Genomic DNA, 23,838 nt, shown 5'->3' on the forward strand with positions numbered 1-23,838 from the left:
TACCACTTTACAAGGCACCGACTCGGAAGGCACCATCGGAGCCGCACCTTAAGGACCGGTGACGGGCGCTGCCCCGAGTCTCTGACACGACCTTCAGCCGCCACGGGAGGCCGAGAACGGTCTACCCCGCCGCAGCGGCCACGCCCACGTCCCTCCTTTTTCCGTGGGCGGGGACAGAACCTGCCAATCAGAAGTTCCTGAAGCACGCAACTAAGCCTCCGCCCCCAGGGGAGAGGCGTTTCCCTAGACTTGCAGCTTCCTTCGCAGACGCCACTCCACAGTTTGTCTTCCTTCCAGCACAGATCTCAAATCCGTTAGCTAGGCCGGAAGTGGAGACCCAAGCGCCCCGCTGGCGGAGCCGGAAGTGCGCTAGCGAGGCACTTACTGGCCGGAAGTCGAGCCCCGGACACGCCCACCTGCCGGTGGCGTCGGATGTGTACCTCAGACCGGTTTGCTCTTTGACGGCGTCGCCGAGGAGGCGGACGGACCACCGTGGGGTCAAGGCGGAGGCCGAGGGCCGAGTCGGCATGGCAGAGGGCGGGAGCCCCGAAGGGCGGGCCGGCCCGAGGGCCGCAGGTAACGTGAGCTGCGTGGGATGATGGGGAGCGGGGCCGCGTCTGCGGGTCTGTCAGAATGTGGCCCTCGGGCGTCCAGGGCCCCGTGTCCTTCGTCCCCGCCGGTCAGGTCTGCGGCGCCGTACCCGGGGTCAGTTAGTGGACGTCATGCTTCGTGGGGCCCAGGGCGCGACCCCCGCTCTCAGCCTCCGTGGTTAGCCCTCTCGTGGGTTTTTTTTTTTCTTTCCAGGTGGAGTTACAAGGCCAGAGTTGGTCTTGTAACTGCCACCCTGTTAGCCGATCCTAGTCGATGACCACAGCCGTGACACGGAGAACGGATCCTCTTCCAGATCTGAGCACACTGGTCAGGAAAAGTCCTCAGAGGTCGGCCCCCTGTAGGGCAGGCTCCCTTTCCTCATCCCGTCTTGCCAGTCAGCGCCTCGTAGCCACTGGACACCCCCTGCCTCCCTTGACTACCATGTTGTACCCAGAGAGCCTGCCAGTGACACAGCGCTTATAGAGGCGCTTGACCACCTGCAGAGAAAGACTGACTCTCGCCACCTGCCCCAGCATCTCCACTTTGCAGTACTGCCACTGTGAAACCGAGGATTCCCAGGAGAGGAACTTCCTGGTGCCAAGTCCCACATGGGGTCTTTCTGAGACTGCCACGCGTGTGGTGGGGACCGTGCTGTGCCCATCTCTGGTCTTGGAGAGGCACTTGTTTTGTTCAGGGAACTCTTAGGTATCAAAAATCTCAGAAGGCCACACAAATGACAAAGTCTTGTCCTTCCTCCCTTCATCAAATCAACAGGCTTTATTTATTTATTTACTGTTGGTTTGGCTCATGAGGTTATCAGGATGACTTTATTTATTTATTTATTTATTTACTGTTGGTTTGGCTCATGAGGTTATCAGGGTGACCCGAAAAGGCTAAACAAAGCCTCTGCCACCAAGAACTTTGGTTGGCTTTGACTTTGATCTCAGGGACAAACAAGATCTCAGAGTGGACTGCCCTGTCATGCCCTGTCCTGTTAAAGAAACTGGTTTCAGCCTTTCAGTACCTGTTTTGTTAGTGTGTCCAGCTTGGGGTGGAGGGGCTGGTCTTGAGTGCTGTCTCCGGGGTAGCTGTGTTGTCACTGGAGTGGAAGATCAGAAAAACACAAACATGAAGTGGCCTTTTACTCTAGAATTGGGGGAATTTCTGAGGGTGCCCTGGCCCCGGGCTGGTATCCTTGAAGAGAGATGAGCAAAGGGAGGTTCAAAGACCTGATCAAGTCCTCTGGTGCCCACTTCCTTGACACATCTGAATCTTCCCCAACTTTGGCTTTGAATTTGTATATCCATTGGTAACTGCAGTGTACTTGCAGTGGAGGGCATTGATCAGGGGAGGACCTGGATGGAGCCTTAAAGAGCAGTTTCTGGGCTTGATGCCTACCTGTTGATCTGCTGCACATCTGGTTGTGGGATCTGCAGGAGCCACGTAGGTGTTTGTGAACCTTGTGCTGCCATTAGCCTTTTTGTCTTGCCCGTTCAGTGGACTTTCAGATCCTGGAGAGCAAGGATGCCCACCTACTCATCAGCACACTGTCCCTTTAGGAAATTGTTGTTTTCAGTGGGGACTCAAAGGGTATTCTGTTTGAATACGAAACCAGCATCTAGAAAAAGCCTGCTTGTGAAGGGCTGTGCTTTAGAATAACACCTGGTCACATGCTAGGACATCATCACAGAGTGGAGACTTGTATTGCAGCAGTTAGAATTTGTGCTGTTTTTATAATGCCTTTTGATGCAAGTTTTTATAAAACATCAGTCTCCTGGAGTTAAGTTTAGACTTTGACATGAGAGCGATACAGATGTTTCCAAGCAGGTGATTAATTGTACAAATACTCAATATTGACTACATTTTTCTCTCGGCTTTTGATGCCTGTTTTTTTTTTTTTGTTGTTGTTGTTATTGTTTTGTTTTGTTTTTGTTTAGTTTGGTGAGAGTTTTGTTATCTAGTATGGTAGAGCTTTTTTTTTTCACCCCATTATTTTGTTTGTTTTTTGTTTTTTAAAATAGTGTTTCTTTGGCTGTCCTGGAACTCACTCTGTAGACCAGGCTAGTCTTGAACTCACAGAGATCCACCTGCCTCTGCCTCCCAAATGCTAGAGTTAAAAAGAGTGTGACACCACAGCTCGGCCCATTATTCTTACTAAAACAAAAAACCAATTCTCCCTTATGTATATCTACAAATAAATTTTGGAATATTTTTGGTATATCCAGTATCAAATTTCTGAAGAGACTGGCTATATTTTATTTATGGGTAACCTTGAGAATTCTTTTATATTGAATCTTCTCATTCTAGTACATAATATGTATGGTTTTTCCATTTAGTCCTCTTTATTTTTTGTTATATAGGCTGTACTTGTATTTATGCATTCATTTTTTAGTTTTTTACTTAGGTATAATTTTTCTATTTCTCTTTGTACGTGTGTGTGCACATGTATATGTGGAGATCAGAGGTCAACATTTAGTGTTATCCCCATACTCCACCTTATTTTTGAAACTGATGGAGGAGGGTTAACTGTCTATGTGTTACTTTCGTTGGTTAATAAAGAAACTGCCTTGGCTTTTGATAGGACAGCAGCTTAGATAGGTGGAGTAGACAGAACAGAATGCTGGGAGGAAGAAGGCAATGAGGCAGTCACCATGACTCTGCTCTCCGAGACAGCTGCAGGTTAGAATCCTCCTGGTAAGCCACCACCTCCTGGTGCTACACAGATTATTAGAAATGGGTTAGATCAATATGTAAGAGTTACCTAATAAGAGGCTACAGATAATGGGCCAGGCAGTGTTTAAAAGAATACAGTTTCCATATAATTATTTCAGGGGTAAAGCTAGCTGGGAGGTGGGCGGCGGGAAGCGGCCCACCGCTCCTTCTGCATGAAACAAGGTTTCTCACTGCATATGGAGTTTGCAGATTTGGATTTAACTAGACTGGCTGTCAGCCAGCCCAGAGATCCACAGCCCTAGGGAGCTTCCTGTCTCTGCCTCCCCTACCCCTGGTAGAACTATAGACATGTGCAACAGGTCTTGGCTTTTTATGAGTGTTGGGGATCTGAGCTTAAGGGCTCGTGTTTGCATGGCAAATACTACTAATTGAGACATCTTGAAGTGTAATTTTTATACAAAATGTTACATTTGAGACTTTTCCTGTTATTTTCATTGCTACAACAAAATACCTGAGATAGGATAACTATAAAGAAAAGTGATTTATTTAGTTCAGTCTTAGAGGCTGAATTTCATGGTGCAGGTTCTGATGTAGGCACCTTGAGGCAGACACCAGTGGAGGAACTGTGATCTCCTGGCTAACCAGGAAGTCTGTTCTTATAATTACCCTCTGATAAGACCTCACCAGGATCCCAGGAGAAATTCTGCAGACCTGCAGGAAGACACTTTCCCACTGACCCTGTGGCTGCATGTGATGCCACACTGGTTAAAGGTCTGTGTTGTCTCCTAGCACTACCATACTGGGCAGGCCTCTAACACACGGAGATGACTGCCATTCTCCTTTCAGATGCCCCAGTTTAGAGATGTTCTTACATACTGGAGATAAATTAGAGTAATTACATGCTAGAATTTTTTTTAAAATATTTTATTTATTTATTTATTATGTATACAATATTCTTTCTGCGTGTATGCCTGAAGGCCAGAAGAGGACACCAGACCTCATTACAGATGGTTGTGAGCCACCGTGTGGTTGCTGGGAATTGAACTCAGGACCTTCGGAAGAGTAGACAATGCTCTTAACCGCTGAGCCATTTCTCCAGCCCTACATGCTAGAATTTTTGGTGTAATATTTTCAGTTTTAATTTGGCAGTACTTTATGTAGAATCTTCTGTGCTATGAAGTCCTGTTAGCTCATTGTTCAATTGTTCCCTAGTCCATCAGATGGACTAGGACATTTTTTTTCTTTTCTTTTTAGAAAAAGAATTTTATTAGGCTTGATGTCAGGGATGGCTAGTTTGATAAGGGAAATCTTACAGCTTTTTCTTATGAATTGTTTCCTGTGTGACTGGGCAGGAAGGAGCCACTGCAGAAGGCGTCCTATTTGGTTGGCCTTGCTAACGGTTTCCCACACTGATAGGAGCCCCTCTCGTCCTGCAGGTCCTAATCTGAAGGAGTGGCTGAGAGAGCAGTTCTGTGACCATCCACTAGAGCACTGTGAAGATACAAGGCTCCATGATGCAGCCTATGTAGGGGACCTCCAGACCCTCAGGAATCTACTGCAAGAGGAGAGCTACCGGAGGTGAGCTGGGGCTGGCAGCAGGTATTGGCCTGTAGGTCTTCAGGAGACTGAAATTTGTGGTTTGGATTGCCGATTAAGACTGATGCTGCAGGAATGCCTTTTGATGTTAGAGGAGAGACAAAAGGAAGAATTATTGGTTGTCGGGTACTGTGGGCAGGTTTCCCTGGGTCCAAGTCTGGCTCTGTGATTGACCTTTGTGTTTTCTGGTAACTTGTCCTATCTAGGCATTAGTTTCCTCAGTGTTTTTTTGAAGGCAATGTTAGAGATGTCAGTAGTGGCCTTGCCCCTCCAAGTCCCTTATGGCTCTTTAAAATACAAGAAAAGATGTTTTATTTAAAACAGAGTCTCACTGTGTAACCTTGGCTGACTCAGAATTTATTATGTGTACCAGGATGGCCTCAAATTCACAGAGATCAGCATGCCTCTGTCCCCTAAGTGCTAGGATTAAAGAAAGGTGTGTACCAACCACTATGCCTGACTATTTTATTCATTTAAATTATGTGTGTATGGGGGATGGGTGGGTATGCGTATGTAAATACAGGTGACCACAGAGTCCTGAAGAGGAAGGTCATCCCTTGAAACTAGGTGATTGTGAGTCACCTGATATGGGTGCTGGGAATCGAACCCAGGTTCTCTGAGAGTGTCACATCATGCCCTTAACCATTGAGCCATCTCTTCATCCTTTCTCCTATGGCTCCTTAGCCAGAGTAGTTCTTTTTCTACAGCTATTTTATCGCCATTCCTTTGATGTTCTCGTTTTCACTTCTCAGGTCTGTTAGTGATCAGCCATAGGCCAGCTGACTTCCCACTATAGGGATGTGGTGGCTGCCATCTCTTTTGTTTTCTTTTCCTGGCCTCCTGATTACAAAATCCTTCCAGTTACTGAGTCCTGGATCTTCTTTTAAAGCTGAGAGTCTTGCCCTGTCTCCCTGTGCAGGATGCTAAGAGAGCACCCATCATTTTCTCTGGGGGCTCCTTGAGTACTTTGTGTGAATGATATTGAAACTGGATTTCATACTTCTGTGTTTCTACTTTGCCTGGAGGAGTGGATGCCGTGGATTGATTGAAGTCCCTGTGGGAGACCTACACTACTGCCTTTGTGTAGACAATTCCCAAGTAAAGGATTCCTAACCAGCCAGGAGTATGTTCCTTACTTATCCTTCTAATGTCTTAGCATTATTTCATAGAGCACATGTCAGTATTTAAAAACCAAAACACAGGGCTGGAGAGAAGACTTAGCAGTTAAGAGCACTTGTTGCTCTCCCAGAGGACCCAGTTTCAATTCCCAGCACTCACATGAGACATCCTCTTCTGACTTCTGCAGGCACCAAGCATGCATGTAGCACAAAAACATATGTACAGGCAAAATATTCATATGTGAAATAAAATGAATAAACCTAATAAAACTAAGCACAAAATTTAAATTTATTTAATGTGGTTCAAGCCCCTGAAAGACTTAAGCACACAGATAGAGCAGTAGAATGAAAGAGTTCATTCTACTCTACTATTGTGCTCCCCTTCCCTCTCCCTGTCTCTCTTCTCTCTTTTCCCTTTTCCTCCCCTTTCCCCTATTTCTTCCTTCCCATTTGGCCCTTATGTAGCTTTATAGCCCAGGCTGGCTTTGAACTCCTGACCCTTCTTCCTCTGCCTCCCCCTCCTGAGTTCTAGATTATTGACCCATGCCATCACACTGGCTCCTTTTTTCTTAAACTCAGGGTTCATGAATGTCCTTTTCCTTTAACATTTTCTTTTGTTGTCCATGTCTCTGGTGGTGAGTTCTGGAGGGTTCCTGAACTTTAGTGACCTGTATCAGCCTATGTGTGACTGGAGGTAGAACACCAGGACTGCTTTGGAGAGACAATGCCTATGGAATGGTCCTTAGTTTCTGCTTCAGTGTGGAAGCTGAGGTTAAACACACCTTGGTTGCTGACCTGGCGCGTCAGTGGACAGCATAGATAGTTTTTTGGTGGTCATACTGTCTGAGAGCTGTGTCTGGACAGTTGGCTGCCACTGTTGGCCAAGAATGCTGCCCCCGTTAATCTTCATGATCTCCTAGACTCTCAGTTGTTCTGGGTCAGGGTAGGAGGAGATAGGTCACTACTATTGATTGTCTTTATCTGGAGAGGATTCCAGCACTGAACCTTTATAGATGGTCACTAGTAAGAGGATGTACATGGCCCTGCCTGTCCTGCCCTGTGTTCCTGATGGATCTATATAAGTATTGTAGAGGAATAGGCGTTGAAATGTAGGTTAGGTATCTAAGAACTAGAAATCTCAGTTTTAGTGCTGATTATTTTGCTGAAGCCCCTAGTTTCCTTGTCACTGGACCCTGAATGCCTATTTTCTCTGCTTAAGTTCAGTAGGGCAATTGTGGAAGCATTTCAGGACACAGAACACAAAGGACTGGAAATGTAGCTCAGGGGTAGAGTGTTTGCATAATGTGTACAAAATCCTGGGTTTGATGCTCAGCACCATGAGAAAGAAAACAACACAGGTGAAGGTATTCTAAACCTGGGGGTTGGCGTTGGCTACCTAAATAGCTGTCTTTCTTGGGAGCCTCTACCAGTGTGAGAAGAGGGAGAACCGCTCATTTGCCTGGGGTGATTCTCATCAGCTCCCTGTGTTCCCATATAGCCGCATCAATGAAAAGTCTGTCTGGTGCTGTGGCTGGCTCCCCTGTACACCGTTGAGAATTGCAGCCACTGCAGGCCATGGGAACTGTGTGGACTTCCTCATACGCAAAGGAGCCGAGGTGGACCTAGTGGATGTCAAGGGGCAGACTGCCCTGTATGTGGCTGTAGTGAATGGGCACCTGGAGAGCACTGAGATCCTTTTAGAAGCTGGTGCTGACCCCAACGGCAGCCGGCACCACCGCAGCACTCCTGTCTACCATGCCTCTCGCGTGGGTAGGGATGACATCCTGAAGGCTCTTATCAGGTCAGTACTGCCAGATCTGTAGCCTTTCCCCGTTTCTGTACTTGTTTTTCCTACTTTAAGAGTATGCTTGTTAGAGGACTTGGAAGGACTGCTTCATTAGTTCCCTTCATTGCTTTCTCACCCACTGATGCCTTATGCTTACTGTTATTTTTCTTAACTTTTTGAATTGTGTGCTTATTTATTTTTAACAATATGAACTTTCTTTTTTTTTTTATTTATTTCTTTATTATGTATTCAGTGTTCTGCCTGCATGTATCCCAGCAGGCCAGAAGAGGGTACCAAATCTCATTACAGATGGTTGTGATCAGATGTGGTTGCTGGGAATTGAACTCAGGACCTTTGGAAGAGCAAGCAAAGCTCTTAACCACTGAGCCATCTCTCCAGCCCAACAATGTAAACTTTCAATGCAATTTACCTTCATTTATAGCTTTGGCCATATCCTCTAAGGTTCCTTATTCTTATTTATTTTTTTAATTTTACATGCCAGTCCCAAGTCTCCTTCTCTCTTCTCCTCCTGCTTTCTCCCTCCGCTCCTCAGAGAAGGGTAAGACCTCCCTGGGGAGTCAACTAAGTCTATTCCAACACCTTGTTGAGACAGAGCCAAGTTGCGCCCCACCCCCAATGCCTAGGTTAGCAAGGTATCTCTCCTAGAGAATGGGCCCCCACAAAGCCAGTTTATGCATTAGAGTTAGATTCTTATTCTTGAAATATTAAAAAAATTTTCATGTGTGTGTGTGTGTGTGTGTGTGTGTACCATGTGTGGGTACCAGAAGCGGGTATCAGATCCCCTGGAGTTGTTACAGGTATTTGTGGGCCATATGATGTGGGTGCTGGGAACTGAACTCTGGTCCTCTGCAAGTGCAGCAAATGCTTAACTGGTGAGTCATCTCTCCAGCCCCAAAAGCTCATTTTTTAAAAATAGCTGTAGTTGACATTGATTTCTTCTTTGTTCTTAGAGTTTTGGAAGAGGATTCTATAATAACAGTGAAGTTTTTCATTACTGATGCCCCTCACACACATTGTTGTGAATGCTTGCATGGTGTGTTAACTTAAGTTCTCTTCTTCAGGATCCCCATTTTTTTCTTTGCCATCAAAGCAGCCAAAATTTAGAGAAATGTGTAAGTTTGTAATTACTGTTGTAACTTTTGTCAGTTGCCTCTACATTTCAATTAGGTTTTGAGCTGAGTGTTATGATTTAATTATATTGATGTTACATTTTCTTTTGTTTGAACCAGCTTTTGTTCTCCCTTTTCATACTTTCAGTGGCATCTTTCCACCCTAGATGTCTTGTTCATCCCTTAATGTGGAGGCCAGCTAGTTCTAGGGTAGGCTAGTGTAGCTTAGGTAGCTAACTTGCTCTTAGTGAGAGTGTAGTTGTCATTATAGAACCTTCATCAAGTAACTGAGGGAAGCAGATGCAGAGATCCACAGCTAAGCACTGAGCCGAGCACCTGGAGTCTAGTCATAAAGAGGGAGAAGCGATATTATGAGCAAAGGGACCAAGACTGTGTTGGGGAAACCCACAGAAGCAGCTGACCCAAGCAAGTGTGAGCTCACTGACTCCAGACTGACAGGTGGGAAACCAGCATAAGACAAACTAGGCTATCTGAATGTGGGTGACAGTTGTGTGGCTTGGGCAGTTTATGAGGCCACTAGCAGTAGAACAGGATTTATCCCTAATGCATAAACTGGCTCTTTGGAGCCCATTCCCTATGGAGGGCTATCTTGCTCAGCTTAGATACAGGGGGAGGACCTTGGTCCTGCCTCAAGTGACTTGACAGACTTTGTTGACTCTCCTTAGGAGGCCTCACCCTGAGGAGTGGATGGGGGGGAGAAGGTGGGGGATGGGAGGGAGAGGGAACTGGGATTGGTATGTAAAATAAGATTGATTTAAAAAAAAAAACCGAGTTGGAAGCTTTTTCTATGATTAGGATTTTACAATTTATCACTGTTTCATTTAAGTCTTAAAAATTTGGATTGAAGATTTAGTTTAAGAGCCTTTAGCATCAAATATAAAACTTACATAAATAAATACAGTGCCCCTCCCCCCCAAAAAAGAAAGGGAGTGGGTAAAAGTTCCCTTGTAGAAGAGTGCTCTAGCAGTGGGCTCGGAGGAGTGAGCCTTCTTGCTTGGTGCAGAACATGGTTTCTCAACTAGGTTCTGGAAGTATATTCTTCCAAAAGGCTTATATACTAATCAGCTACAGATTAAAGATAAATGATCGAGGAAGTTTTAAATTAGAGGGTGATAAAGTTTGGGCTTCAAAGAAACTCATTTAGGCATATCTAGCATGGCGATCTAAACTACCTTGAGTTCATGCTTTTGCATCTTAGAGAATTTTAAGGCATTAATGTGGAAATGTTTTTTTTAAATTTTTTTGTTTTGTTTTTTGCTTTTTGAGACAAAATTTCTCTGCCTTGGCTGTCCTGGAATTCACTCTGTAGACCAGACTGGCCTCAAACTCACCAAGATCTGCCTGCCTCTGAATTAAAGGTGTGCATCACCACTGCCTGGCTATATTTTTGAATTTTTTATATTTGTGTGTTTGTGTGGCAAGCAAGCATATTAACATATATTATGTAATTTAAAATTTCCCTATATTCTAAACTTTATGATGATTGACTTTTAGAAAATGGAAGCTTGCTCTGTGTAGTGATGAACACTTTTAATATCAGCACTGGGGAGGCAGAGGCAGGTAGAGCTCTATGAGTTTGAGGCCAGCCTGGTCTACATAGCAAGTTCTAGGCCAATCGGGTACATGATGAGACCTTGTCTAAAAACAAGCAAGCAAGCAAGCAAACAAACAGCCAAAAATAACAAAGACGAAAATGGAAATGGTACTGGTAAGTTACTAAATGGGTAATATCAAAATAAAACCCAAATCTGCCTGCCTGTCTGTATCACTTTTTCTGTAGGCATGCCTTTCATCTTTCATTATTATAATTTTCTGGCTCTCTGTAAGGCACTTCCCTTGGTTGTTGGTAAACTCCCTTGCTCTACATTGCTGATATTTTAGGATAGAAGGTAAGAAATGATGTTTCTGTGTACTCAAGGTTATATTGACTTGTTTAGCTGTTTGGGTGTGTAGAGATAATAAAAGCAATAGAGAAATTTAGAAAATATTTAGGATTAAAATGAACTGGATCCTATTCACTATATTTTTATGAGTTTCAAAAGCTGTATTTCCTATAGGTACCAGATTGTCACACTGTCACCCAAAGATTGTAAACAATCTGGGAGACATGTCTCCAACAAGGAAGGAAGAACTGTGTGAGACATAGATTTCCTTTTTCTAGTTGAAAAGTGATGTGAGTAAAGTGAACAGTTTTCTGCTTGTATTCTCCTCTCACTCCTAGAGAGTCTCAGAACATAAGTAAGGCTTTATTTGTAGAAGAAAGGAGCCAATAAAGGATATTTGCCTCTTTTGTCCCCAGGCCTGGGCTGCCCCAAAGAAGCATTTTTGATTCCAGTTCCTTTAGACACCTGAAGTGCTAGAGAGAGATTGTGAAGCAGGACTGCTGGCTGAGACTGTTGGCTATCTGTCATCTAGGCAAGGAAAATGGTATTATCCCATCTTTTCTGGACCCTGAGTATCAGGTCCCCACGAGTTGAGTCCCTATGTATTGTCATTTCCTGTTTCAAGTGAAATACTCAGGTGATGACACAGTTTGTGAGACACCCCAGAGCTATCTGGGGCCAGAGAGGGCTTAAGTATACAGGTGACTGTGGTGACAGATAGGTGACTGGTTTCAGTGAAGAATCTGTGGAGAAACAAAGATCTAAGCTGGGCAGAGACGCAGATGTCTGTTATATAATTATTTGAAAGATTGCCACCAGTTTATACACACTTTGTACAATATAATAAAATCCTGTCTCAAAAAAAAAAAAAAGAAAGAAAGAAAAGAAAAGAAAAAAGAAACCAAGACCTGAATGAAGTACTTTTAGAAGTGTTTAGGAGTGTGTTCTACTCTGGAAGCATTGCTGTTCCTTAGGGGGTGTGTGTCCATATTACTTTCTGTTCCCATCATACGCTGTCTGTAGTTAATCTGCATCTCTTCCTGCCTCCTGCGTCCCCTCACTCCTCCTTGCCCTATTTGGGCTCCACTGCCTTATGCCAAGCCCTGTCCTTAGCAGGTACCTTGCTCACCTTGTTAGGACTCTCCTCCTTGAGCCAGGCTACCCTCCCTGTTGCAGCTGGCTGACCCCTGGTTAGAGTAAAAGAGATAGGTAGTTTGCACTTGCCCTCAGGCAACTGTAATGCTATATATATTTTTTTGGGGGGGGGTTTGTGGAGCATGCCAAGGGCAGGCAAAAAAGACTGGCTGTGGGTCCTTCAGCACCTGTACCTAGTGAGATTGTCCTTGGGAGTCAGGAAGTGGTCAGCTCTAGGAAATCGCTTTCTTACTGCTGTGCACCTACCTCCTGGGCAGGGCTGCACGATGCTGCCCTTCTGGGAAGCCATGCTTCCTGTGTAGGTCCTCAGGTCCTTGCAATTGAATCTGATGCTGGGATTATCCCCACTAATCCCGTCTAGACTGTCTGAAAAGAAGACTCATCATATTGGGGAGCATAACCTGACTGACCAGTTATGGATGTACTTGGGTTTGTTGGTTTCTTTTGTTCTCATGTTTTAGTGGTTGCTTCACCATGTAAAGTGTTTGCATGGTTCAAACTGTAATCTACACAACAAAGTATATTGGAAAAGGTCTAACTTCTAACATTGTCTCATTGTCCTTATCTCTCCTTCACCTCTAGGTAAACATTTACAAGGGTCTATGATTTGTCCTTCACTTTTACACTTTTGGTTCTCTCTGTCCAGCGTCTTGGTACCAGGGGTTGAACTCAGGCCATCAGTCTTGACAACAAGGTTCTTTACTCACTGAACCATTTCACCAGCCCCAGGTGGTAAATTTGACCTAAATAATCTTTCCTAGTTTCCATATGGTGTTATAGTTTATTTGTAAATTCTGGTCTGTTTGGAATTTATCTTGGTGTGCACTGTGATTAATGTACTTAACTCTATCTTTTCTCATGTGAATTTCCAATTGTCCTGGGAAAAAAAGTATTAAAAAGTTTAAGACCAGGGCTGGAGAGATGCTCAGTGATTGTGAGCACTTCCAGAGGACCTGGGTTCATTTCCCAGCACTCAAATGACAGCTCACAGCTGTCTATAGCTCCAGTTCCAGGGGGGTCCAACACCCTCATATACATGTAGGCAAAACACCAATGTACATAAAATAAAAATAAATCATTAAAAACATTTTTAAAAAGTTCAAGACTACCCGTCCCTCTTAAGATAGTTATTTACTGTATATATTTAATTTTATGCTTGCAGTTGGGTCTGTTGTAAGATGTTTTATGAGTTTATGTGGGTCTGCTGGCTCATCCACATGCTTGTGTTTTAGTTTTATAGATCTTTATACTAAGCCCTTCTTATGGTGGTGCTATCTCCTCTGCGTGGTTGCTTTGCTTTTGATCTTGTTTGATCTTCCAGTTGAACTTTAGAACCAATGTATTAGTTCCAGGGGTACTATTTATTTGTAGTTAGCTTCAGTAGTTCAGGAACAGTGTTTCCATTCATAAAATCAACTTAGGGAAAATTTGTGAGATTCTGAGCTTCTTCTAGTGTTTGATGTGCCTTTCTATTTCTTAGGCCTGTTCTTATAACTCTGATTTATTATGTTTATGCTTATATAGATCATTTAAAAATTATTTTGTTGTCATAATGGCTACTGCTTTTCTACTTAATCTTTAAACTGGGCTTTTGTTTGTGTGTGTATATACATACATATACATACATACACATGTATGTATGTATATATATGTATATATGAAGGCTTTCATTTCAGTCTGCTGTGTTAGTGAATTATCTTATTGCTTGTTGTTTATTCATTTCTTGTAGACCTTTTTGGATTTTGTAATCCTTTCCTCTGAGCATAGAAAACGGTTCATTTTTTCCTTTCCAGCCTTGTTTGTCTGATTGCCTTTGCCAGTTACACTCCTCATGCTTTCTGCATCGGCGTCACAGAGGCCAGCATGTGCAGGGTCTGTGCTGTGCTTCCCTGTAGCAAGGGACACCTTGGTACTTCCTGTGAAATAAGATGATGATTTCTGGCTTCAGAAAATGTATTTTATCACTTTCTGTTTTATAGGCTATTTTAAAACATGTATAACTCTTAGCTTTTGCCTTTTTGCATTATTAGTGTTAATCAGTATTTTTCCTTGAGATTCATTAATACAATATATTCTGTTAATGGAATTTCTGAAATTGAAGTTAATATTTAATTTTTAGGGTAATTCCATGAGTTTTTGGTATACGACTTTCTAAATATGTATTTGGACTTTCTTTGTTATTATAATTTTTTGCTTATTGTAGATTTTTAAATTGAGTTGGGTTATTGTATTAGTTTTATAATGAATTTGAAAGTTTTTCTTTTCTTACCTCTGAAATTGTATAGTCTTGTAATTATTTTATTTTTAAAAATCTGGAAGACTTCCCTTTGGAATGTGTATAAATGGATTCCATGTTTTTACTTGTTGCCTTCTCTTGCTGGAAGTACTGATACTTCATCATCCCTTGATATAACAGTAGAGTTTCTGCATGTAGTCTTGGCACATAGACAACTTAAAATACAACTCTACTATAGGTGCTGTGCTGTTGTAATCTATTGTCTAGACAGTAAGGACAGGAAAGTGACTGTATATGTTCATTATTGGTTAGTTGAGTCTTTGGATATGGTACCTGCAGGTAGAGGGCTGACTGTGTGTGACCTGTGGCGTCTCCAGAGGCTCCCTGTGTGACTGTCAGATGCCTTCCTCAGAGTGCTAGACAGGCTCTGTGGTCTGAGTTTGACTTATAACTTATTTTTCTCTTCCTGTAGGTATGGGGCGGATGTTGATGTCAACCCTCACCTGACTCCTGACACTCAGACCCTTTTCACAAGGCGGCTTACCTCCTTGGTGGTCTGTCCTCTATACATCAGTGCTGCCTACCATAACCTTCAGTGTTTCAGGCTCCTTCTGAAGGCTGGGGCAAATCCTGACTTCAATTGCAATGGCCCTGTCAACACACAGAAATTCTACAGGGGCTCCCCTGGGTGTGTTATGGATGCTGTCCTGCGCCATGGTTGTGAGGCTGCCTTCGTGAGCCTGCTGGTAGACTTTGGAGCCAACCTGAACCTGGTGAAGTGGGAATCACTGGGCCCAGAGGCAACAGGCAGAAGGAAGATGGACCCTGAGGCCTTGCAGGTCTTTAAAGAGGCCAGAAGTAAGTATAAGTAGCCTGAGCTCAGCACTGTCTTGTGATCTGGAGTTGACTGAACCAGAGCACTGATTCCTCTTTCAGAGGGCCTGATTCCCAGATGCTTACAGCTGTCTATAACTCTAGTTCTAGGAGACCCTCCTCTGGCTTTTGCAGGCACTTCATGCATATGGTGCCCAGACATACATGCATGCAAAACACCAATACACATGAAAATAAATAAGTAAATCTTAAATAACAAAATAACAACACCCCCCCCCCCAAGAAATTCCAGTTAAGCACTTAATTAAAGCCTTCAGTTAGGACCAGTAGGTCTCCAGAGTGGCCAGAGAGAGAGAGAGAGAGAGAAAGAGAGGCAGAGAGAGAGGAGAGAGTGTAGGCTAGAGGACAACCTTGGGTATTTTCCTCAGGCTAGCAGAACGGCAGGGATCTGCTCTCCCTCGCTGCCCAGTGTTGGGATGACAGAATGTATACCGCTCTTGGTGTCTCTGAGAGGGTGAGTCCCTGTTCTTTCATCTCTCCTCAGCTCCAGATGGTTATTTTGCCATTCCCAAACACCTAAAGCTGATGCCAGAAATCTATAAAAGTAGATGTATGCTTTCAACTTTCTTAGAATTATGTTCTCTACCGTTTTGCTCTGCTTTTTGACCTCATTCTTAGCTAATGGTTTCTTTTTCACATTTTTTTTATTTCTTTTTTTTCTTAGTTTGTTTTTTCTTTTTTTTCTTAATTTGTTTCTTAGATCATTGTACCAAGTGAGGGGTTTCATCATGTCATTTTCTTTAAAAATATTTTTAGTATATTTATTTATGTATGTATGAGGGAATCATGTACATGCCATAGTATGTGTGTAGAGGTCGGAGGAAAGCTTAGAGGAGTCCTTTCTTCCTGCCACATGGGTCCTATGGGTTGAACTCAGGTAATTAAGCGTGGAAGTGGCATTCTTACCCGCTGAGCCATCCTGTTGACCCATCATGGTGTTCTCATTCATGGTTCATTTGTTTCATTCTTATTCATCTTTACTTTCTCTGCCCTTCTTATATCTGACTTTCTCTTCACATGTATTTTAATGAACAGAATTATAAGCTCATTTTTTAGAGTTCCTCTGTTTTTTTTTTCCCTTCAAATAGCCTTAGATTGAGTTCTGTGATAATCCAGTTTTTGTTAAAATAAGATCTGGATTTTGTTTGTATAGAAGTTTGCCAAAGAATTAATAAGTCAGTGGTAAGAGAGTTTGAAATTTACCTGTGCTTGGGCTTGCTGTCAGTGCCCTCTGGAATTCAGAAATTGTCCTGTGTTTATCTTAATTCCTGCCTGGTGCCCTCTCTCCCTCACTCCTGCCATCCCGTCAGAGGACATCGGAATTGATAATCTTATTTTCGGTCTCTTGTAGGAAGAATAATAAAAACCCAATGGCAGATATTGGGGTTCAAGCTGAAGATCAGAAAAGCAAAGCAGCCAGCCACTGGCTCTTTTCTCTACCTCAGACTGAAACAGGAGAGATTCTGTCTCCATGAATCCTCAGTCTGAAGACTGAGCCTGAAACCGGTCTCCCCCTGTTTTATAATCCTCTCTAGTGCTGGGATTAAAGGCGTGCGCCATCACCGCCTAGCCTCTATGGCTAGCTAGTGTGGCTGCTGGGATTGAAGGTGTGTGCCACCACTGCCTGGCCTGTATGACTGACTAGTGTGGCTGCTTTGCCCTCTGATCTTCAGACATGCTTTATTTATTAAAACACAAATAATAGGCTCCTGTAGTCTCTTATTTCCCAAAGAACATTAATACCAGTGTGTATCTGTTGTCTATATCCAAGCCAGTTCATGGAAACATTCTTGTTTAGCCTTCCTCCAAGTTGCTGGCTGACGGCCAGGTGAGAAACAGGCTGATAGAATGAAGCTGCTTGCATTCACGTTTTTCTTGTCGCCTTCTCTTCCTGAAGTAGGGCCTTGGCTGTATCTTTTTGATTTGGGACAGGACTGCCAGCCTAATATCTGAATTCAAGTACTACAAACTTGGTGTCCCCAGGCCTCCTTGCCCCTGCTGGGACAGCAAGAGTGTGGATCATTTGCTCTCATCTGTGGGGTCTCCCGTGGGCAGCCTTTTTTGGACACTGAGGATCTCAGGAGGCACTGCCACCAGATGCACACATGCCTGGTTAGATGGAAGCAGATAGCAAGGCCTTCCTTACCTCCGGGGCCTTCTTGGCTCTGAGATTAGAAATGCTATGTTAGTGCAGTTGTGCCCACTATAGTCAGCTTTGGCCTTTTAGAACTAGGATGGAATAAACTTTTTCCCTTCTCACTCTCCAGGTATTCCCAGAACCTTGCTGAGTTTGTGCCGTGTGGCTGTGAGAAGAGCTCTTGGCAAATATCGACTGCATCTGGTTCCTTCGCTGCCGCTGCCAGACCCTATAAAGAAATTTCTGCTTTATGAGTAGAGTTCAGATGCAGCGCTGACTGCAGTGAGGAAGCCGACCATCTGCAGTGAAAGTTGACGAAGCCTCTTACATCCTGTGAACCATGTCTTGCGCTGCCAACTTGTTCCCTGACTGTCAGTGAAGAAGAAATAGCCATGTTCTCTTGAATTGTGATTCCGTCTCAGGTGCTTGAGTCATTGTCAACTGAGAGGGGCATACAAACTTAATTTTGTTCTTCTTCAATATCTGTGCTGGATTTTTACTGTTACATATTAATGGGATGGGTTGTGAAATGTGTGGAGTATGGGTTGAACCTGCAAGCCTCATGGTAGCCCTCGTGGGGAAAGCTTGTATTTTCCAAAGCTATGCTTCTATTTATGTTCTTGCTTTGCAGTTAGTTGTTCTTTTAAGGCTTAATATCCAAACAAGAAGAGAGTTTTGATAAGAAAACATGTGGGAAACAGACACACAGTTCTTGCACTTGCTGGTCTGTTTTCCTGCCCAGGTTTGTCTGTATGTGCTGTTAGATGCGCATCTCTTCTTACTGCTACAGCATTCTCTCTTGGAAGTGTCTTCATTCCAAGATGGTTTCTTGACTGCATACACTGCCTGCTATCTCAGTGCATGGAGGTCTCAGCACAGTGTCCACAGTGCAGCACCTGTCCTGGCAAAGGTTTTCTGACGGACGTCTCACCCTGGGGATCTTTAGCTAGTGATTACCTTTAGGAGGCCCGCCTGAAACTAACCAGGAAGTGACTGCCCACATTCAGACCAGGGACCATCCCAATAGCACTCACTGCCACTTCTCACAGGATAAGATGACACTGGGGTGCTCTATACAGACCCTCCCATACAGAAAATGGGAACTGTATGGGCTACCTGTGTGGTTCCAGGCTACGCAGTTCCAGCTGCTTGGTGCCCACCAGGCTGTGTCTCCCTCTTTCCGGTTCAGTGCCTTTGTGGGCACTCCTAGAGATTTTTCCCCGTCCTGCCCAGGGTTGTTGGTGAGAGAGATGAGCTCAGTGTAGGTGTGAGGGTCATGGGCAGTTGGGTCAGGAACTACGCATAGCCTTGAGCATCCTCAGGTTGCTCCTGTTTGGTGAAATTGCATTTTGTCATTTTGAAACCTCTTAGGACTATTGTGTGGATGTGTGGTGATTGTAGACTTGAGAATGTTTAGGAGCAAGCAGATGTTAGATCTGTTAAAATTTTTGACCATGAAAGGAAACTAACTTGTACTGATACTTTACTGTTGAACCATCGTGTGGTTTAGTGACCATCTGTGGATGGAGTTCCAAACCTCACCCCAGTATCTCAGAATGACCCCGTGCAGCAACACCAAGCTGGCCAAAATGCACTACATGGAGTTCTAGTGGGCCTTGCCCCAGCCCTGGCCAGTGAGTACTGTGTGTGGGGAGGGAATGAGCTGGGCCAGAGCCTGTTTCTCCCCAATCTCCCCCAGCTGTTCTGTAGGGGGCCCAGGCCACAGCACTTTACAGGGACATGAGTAGCGTCCCCTGTGCTTATTTTTTCAGAATCTCAGCACTGTGAGGTTCTGCTGCTTGTTGAAAACTTTGAGCTGGCAAACCTGAATGCGAAACAGCATTGGTGCTGACTGAGGACACCCCTCCTTGTTTCAGTAACTCTATGAAAGTACTGCATTTTGTTGCTCTCAAGAATGAGGTACAGGTAAGAAAGAGCAACGCTATCGTGAGCACCCCAGGTTCATGAGAGGCACCATGGGGAGCTGATGTGGCCTTGGTGAGGACTGCTGTTTACTCGACAGACTTCTGAGCTCTGGGTGTCTCCTTAGCGTGGAAATGTGGTAGGCCTGATGACACTACTGCCTTCTGGCTGAGCTGGCCCCAGCAAAGGAGCTCAGTGGCCCAGAGGGAAGGAGCCTGAAGCTGTCCCTGCTCATCTAAGGGGAATCTGTGTGATTGTTGCTATTTCTGGGGCAGCCACTTGATTTAAACAGGTTTGTGCCTTGAGTCTTGGCCAGGCAGGCTGGAGTTTAGCCAGTATTGATGCCTCAGAATTTATCTTTGTGTGTGCTTTTAGACATATTTCCAGAAACCTACCAATGTCATACATTTTGTAGCTATTGTACTTGCGATGTTTATCACTTTATTTATTTGCTTACTTATTTATTCATTCACTTATTTATTTGTTTATTTATTCATTTACTTATTTATACTCTTCTCTGATTGTTTTGTTTTGACATTAGGTAAATTTAGGCAAAAATACTTTTTAAGTAGGTAATTAGCAATTTTCAAATGTTGGCCATTTCTGTTATCAGACTTAAGGACCATCAGTTTGAAAGTTTTCCCTCTATTCTTTCGTGCATGATTTAAAAATTTTGTTGCTGTTGTTTGTTTGTTTTGAGACAGGGTTTCTCTGTGAAGCAGTCTTGGCTGCCCTGGAACTTGCTCTGTAGATCAGGCAGGCCTCAAACTCACTGAGATCCACCTGCCTCTGCCTCCTAAGTGCTGGGATTAAAGGCGTGTGCCACCATTGCCTGGCTTCACGTATTTTTTTTAAGATACAAATTTCCTGAAAGAAAAAGTACTGTATATGGGCCTGAGCAGAGGTAAACATGCCCTGACCTGTTTCAGCCAATTCCTGGAGCTGTGGAGGCTCCACTGCAGGCAGGAGGACCTTTGTGCTGTGCCTTTCAGTGGCCTCCAGTGATGTCCTGTGAGAGCTGACATAGGCAGGTACTTTGGGAGTGGTCTGTGTCCCGTGGTCTTAATGGAAGTGCACTTAATGGTGGTAGCAATGCTGAGAGCCGGCGCTGTAGTACTGACCTTGTGCTCTGGTGGCATAGTGGGATCATTGCAGCCCACAGTGCAGCATCTGCAGAGCTGTGCAGTAGGAAGGAGAAGGGCAGTGTGTAATGCTTGAGGAAATCCAATTTCCTCAGCTGACTGGCTTGTCTTATTCGGCCGTCATATCCTTCCTGACAAATACTAGAATGTTGGCTTGAAAGGGATAGTATGGGCTATGTCTTTGCATTTAGAGCACTCTTGGTTGCAGTTCACAGATTTTTTTTTTCAAGTTTACTTGTTGCTGATATCCTGGCACAGTCCGGTTATAGTGAATGTTACAAACTAATGAGACATTTTGGATTTTTAATAGCCTGCATGGTGGTGAAAGGCTTCTCAGCTTTCCCATACCTGGGGTCCAAGAGTATTCTCTAGGGTCACTGTGCATGGCCTAAGAAGTCTAGACTTGCTTTTGATGGACCTCTACCACCCCAAATTCATGAGGCCACCCACAGGGAGGATTGTTTGTCCCCCACTCAGGCCTTGGGAACCAGTGGCACCTGGGATGCTGATGATGGCACCAGTGGTGGTCCATGGGTCCTTTTGTCTCCTTACTGTCTGCCCACTAGGCACTGCCCTGCAGGGATCTAATGGCTTCCATCAGCACAGAGCGATTTCTGGAAGCCATCTCTTTGACTTGGGAGCTCCTTCCTTGTCCTTCTTATGCTCCTCTCTCCTCCTCATACTCCCTCGGTATGCAGTAAGTAGTAGGTCCATGTGCTTAACTGTTACGGATTTGCGGTCATTCCAAGAAAGCCCCACAGATGGGGACATACAGGTCTTGAAGTGGACAGTGATTTGTGGAGTATTTGCTCTACACTCTAGCCTGACAAAAGATGATGAAGTGAGAAGGATATAGGGAGACCTTCTGGAGCCTCAACATGTGTCTGGCATGGAGCTCTTTTCAGCCAGTCCTGGGGATTGAACCCCAGTCCTGTGCATGTGAGGCAAGCACTCTACCACTGAGCTGTGTGTTCAGCCTCTTTGTTTTGTCAGTCTGACTGGAGATTGGCATTTATGAACATGGTTTTCTTGCACACGCAGTGTGGCTGTTTGCTCCTGACGGCTAGCCAGCCCTGTTCTCCCTGTAGTGTCTGCATAACTCCCACTGCTTCTGTTGCTGTTGGGTGTGCGTATCATGCACTAGGGTCTGTGTGCTTGTGCTGGAGACATGCTCACTACAAACCCCTCTTTGCTGTTTGGGGATGAGTTTGTGCTTGTTTGCAGTGGTCAGGACAGATTGTTTTTTGCCCTTGTGCCTAGTTAAGAGCTTTCAAAAGTACAATGACATTTTTGATACATTGTTATAATAAATGCTTTTGCCCTCTGATTTCCCTCCAAAATGCCTTAATTTTGTGGCCTATGTCTCATTGGGTAGAAGCTTCCTTCATGTTCAGTCTTTTATTTACATTCATTCATTCATTTATTCATCCGTTGTGCATGATGTGTATGTTTGTGTGTACATGCATTCCCATGTAAGCTATGGTGTGGATATGGAGATCAAAGGACAGCTTAAGGGAGTTGGTTCTCTCCTTCAACCATTTGATTGACTCAGATAGCCGTATGGTGGAAAGTGCCTTTAACCTCTGAGCCATTTTATCAGCTCCCATGTGCAACTGTGTGCACAGAGAAAGTAAAAGGGACTGACTCCTGCAGGGTTCCCTATGACTGGAGAGAAGGCTTTACTGCGGGAGTTTACAGCTGTTGGGGATCCTGGGGCTGCATGGTGGAACCCACAGTGTTGCCCAGAATTCAGTTCTCACAGCTTTCCAGCCAGTAACATTCTGTGTTGTGGGGAGGAGGTGGACACTGCCATTTTCTGTCCTATGTTATTTATGATTTATTTTGCCAGTTTGAAGGTGGCCATGTGGCAACTTTGGATAAGTCTGGAGGAAATGAACTGAATAAAGGTATTTCTTCATCTTGAGTGTGTGGCTGCCTAGTGCCCTCTGTGTCTTCCCTTTCAGAGGTTGTTTCCATTCCTTAACACCTGTTGTAATACTGAAAGGAAGGAAGTTGTCCCCAGCCTCTCTCTGCCACCCTTCAACCATTTGTGTGGCAGAGGCTTCCTGTCCATAGATGGATGGATGCATCGTCCATCCGTCTTCATCTTCCACGTGGAACTCTTATGAGACAGGGTCTCATGTAGGATTACCTTGGACTCCCGAGCTCCTGGTGGGATCAGAGGTGTGCACCATTGTGCCTGGCCACATAATGGTACTGTTTAGTCTGGAGGCTGGACACTTTGGTTCACTCCAGTGAGAGCTGCATAAGTCAATCACTTGTATGATCCAGTGTGATTATTTGCCATTACTTCTTCCTAATCCCTTTGGCATGATAGAGCTTTTCAAGAGAATGAATGAATAACTCAGAACAACCTGAGAATAAAACACTGCAAGAGAAACAAGGGAACATAGAGAGTGAGCTCCTGGAGGCCTGGAACTGACATCTGGTGCCTCCTACATATTTGAGGGAAAGGGTGAAACAGGAGAACTGGCCACCAGCTTTCTAAGAAGCAAGTAGCTCCTGTCTACCACACACTAAGCAGTTGAACCCCTTCAGCCCTGGGAGACAACATTGAGCCTTCAGTCTGCAAGACTTTCTGCTCCATAATGCTCTTCAGGCAGAAATTGCAGCAGCTTCTCTGAAAACTCACCTCAGCCACAAAGGAAAGGCATGCAGATAGCCGTGTGGTATGTGACCACAGGGTGCTGGAGAGATGGCTCAGCGGTTAAGAGCATTGCCTGCTCTTCCAAAGGTCCTGAGTTCAATTCTTAGAAATCACATGGTGGCTCACAACCATCTGTAATGAGGTCTGGTGCCCTCTTCTGGCCTGAAGGCATATACATAGAATAATATACAATATTCTATTGTATACATAATAAATATTTAAAAAAGAAAGAAATGACCAAACACACTGTTCAGTGGACTCCAGGTGAGAGTCCTGAGGATCAGGCTTCCCTTTCCAGATCACCAGGAAAAGCACTGTGCTAATGTCAGGAACAGCGCTGTGATTTCAGACGGGGAAACTGCTGGAGCCAGTAAACAGTGGCTATAAGTGCTCATGGCACTTTACTTGACTTTTTAAAATTTCATGTGCATTTATGTTTTGCCTGCATTTATGCATATCTGTGAAAGTGTCAGTTCCCCTGAAACTGGGGCCACAGAAAGCTGCCATGCCAGTGCTGGGAATTGAACCCAGGTCCTCTGGAAGAGCAGCCAGTGCTCAGCTGCTGAGCCATCTCTCCAGCACCCCGATGGCCTTTAGAAATGAGAGACAGTGGGACTTCTGCTTCAAATTTCTGAAGGGAAATTATTTCTTTTTTTTTTAATATAATAAAATTATTTTATGGGAAATTATTTCCAGATCAATTAAAAGTCACTCGGAAAGACTTATGAACTCTTAAAGTTTAGGAAATTACTCGAGGATATACTTCAAAATGAAGGAGTAAGACAAGAAAGAAGAAGATTTACAGAGGAAATTGAGGCTCCAAAATGAAAAGGTAAAGCTCCAGGCATATGGGATGTTTGCTTAGTCTTCAGCATTGGACAGTGA

At 44.3% G+C, this 23,838-nt stretch overlaps 1 protein-coding gene across 2 annotated transcripts; it reads left to right on the forward strand.

The window, feature by feature from the left end:
- Window positions 1–264: 264 nt before the first annotated feature.
- Window positions 265–22,209, forward strand: Asb1 (ankyrin repeat and SOCS box containing 1). Of its 2 annotated transcripts, XM_048441880.3 has the most exons (5): window positions 274–576; window positions 4,701–4,842; window positions 7,477–7,779; window positions 14,662–15,047; window positions 17,351–22,209. In XM_048441880.3, exons 1-5 carry the CDS (start codon window positions 528–530, stop codon window positions 17,476–17,478), a joined length of 1,008 nt encoding a protein of 335 aa, XP_048297837.3. In that variant the 5' UTR covers window positions 274–527; the 3' UTR covers window positions 17,479–22,209. The 2 variants fall into 2 exon arrangements, with proteins under 2 accessions (XP_087761636.1, XP_048297837.3); XM_087905510.1 differs by lacking the exon at window positions 7,477–7,779 and having other exon boundaries at window positions 265–576.
- Window positions 22,210–23,838: the final 1,629 nt, after the last annotated feature.

The sequence above is a fragment of the Myodes glareolus genome, chromosome 1 (genome assembly GCF_982192425.1).
Source record: "Myodes glareolus chromosome 1, mMyoGla1.1, whole genome shotgun sequence".
NCBI lineage: Eukaryota > Metazoa > Chordata > Mammalia > Rodentia > Cricetidae > Myodes > Myodes glareolus.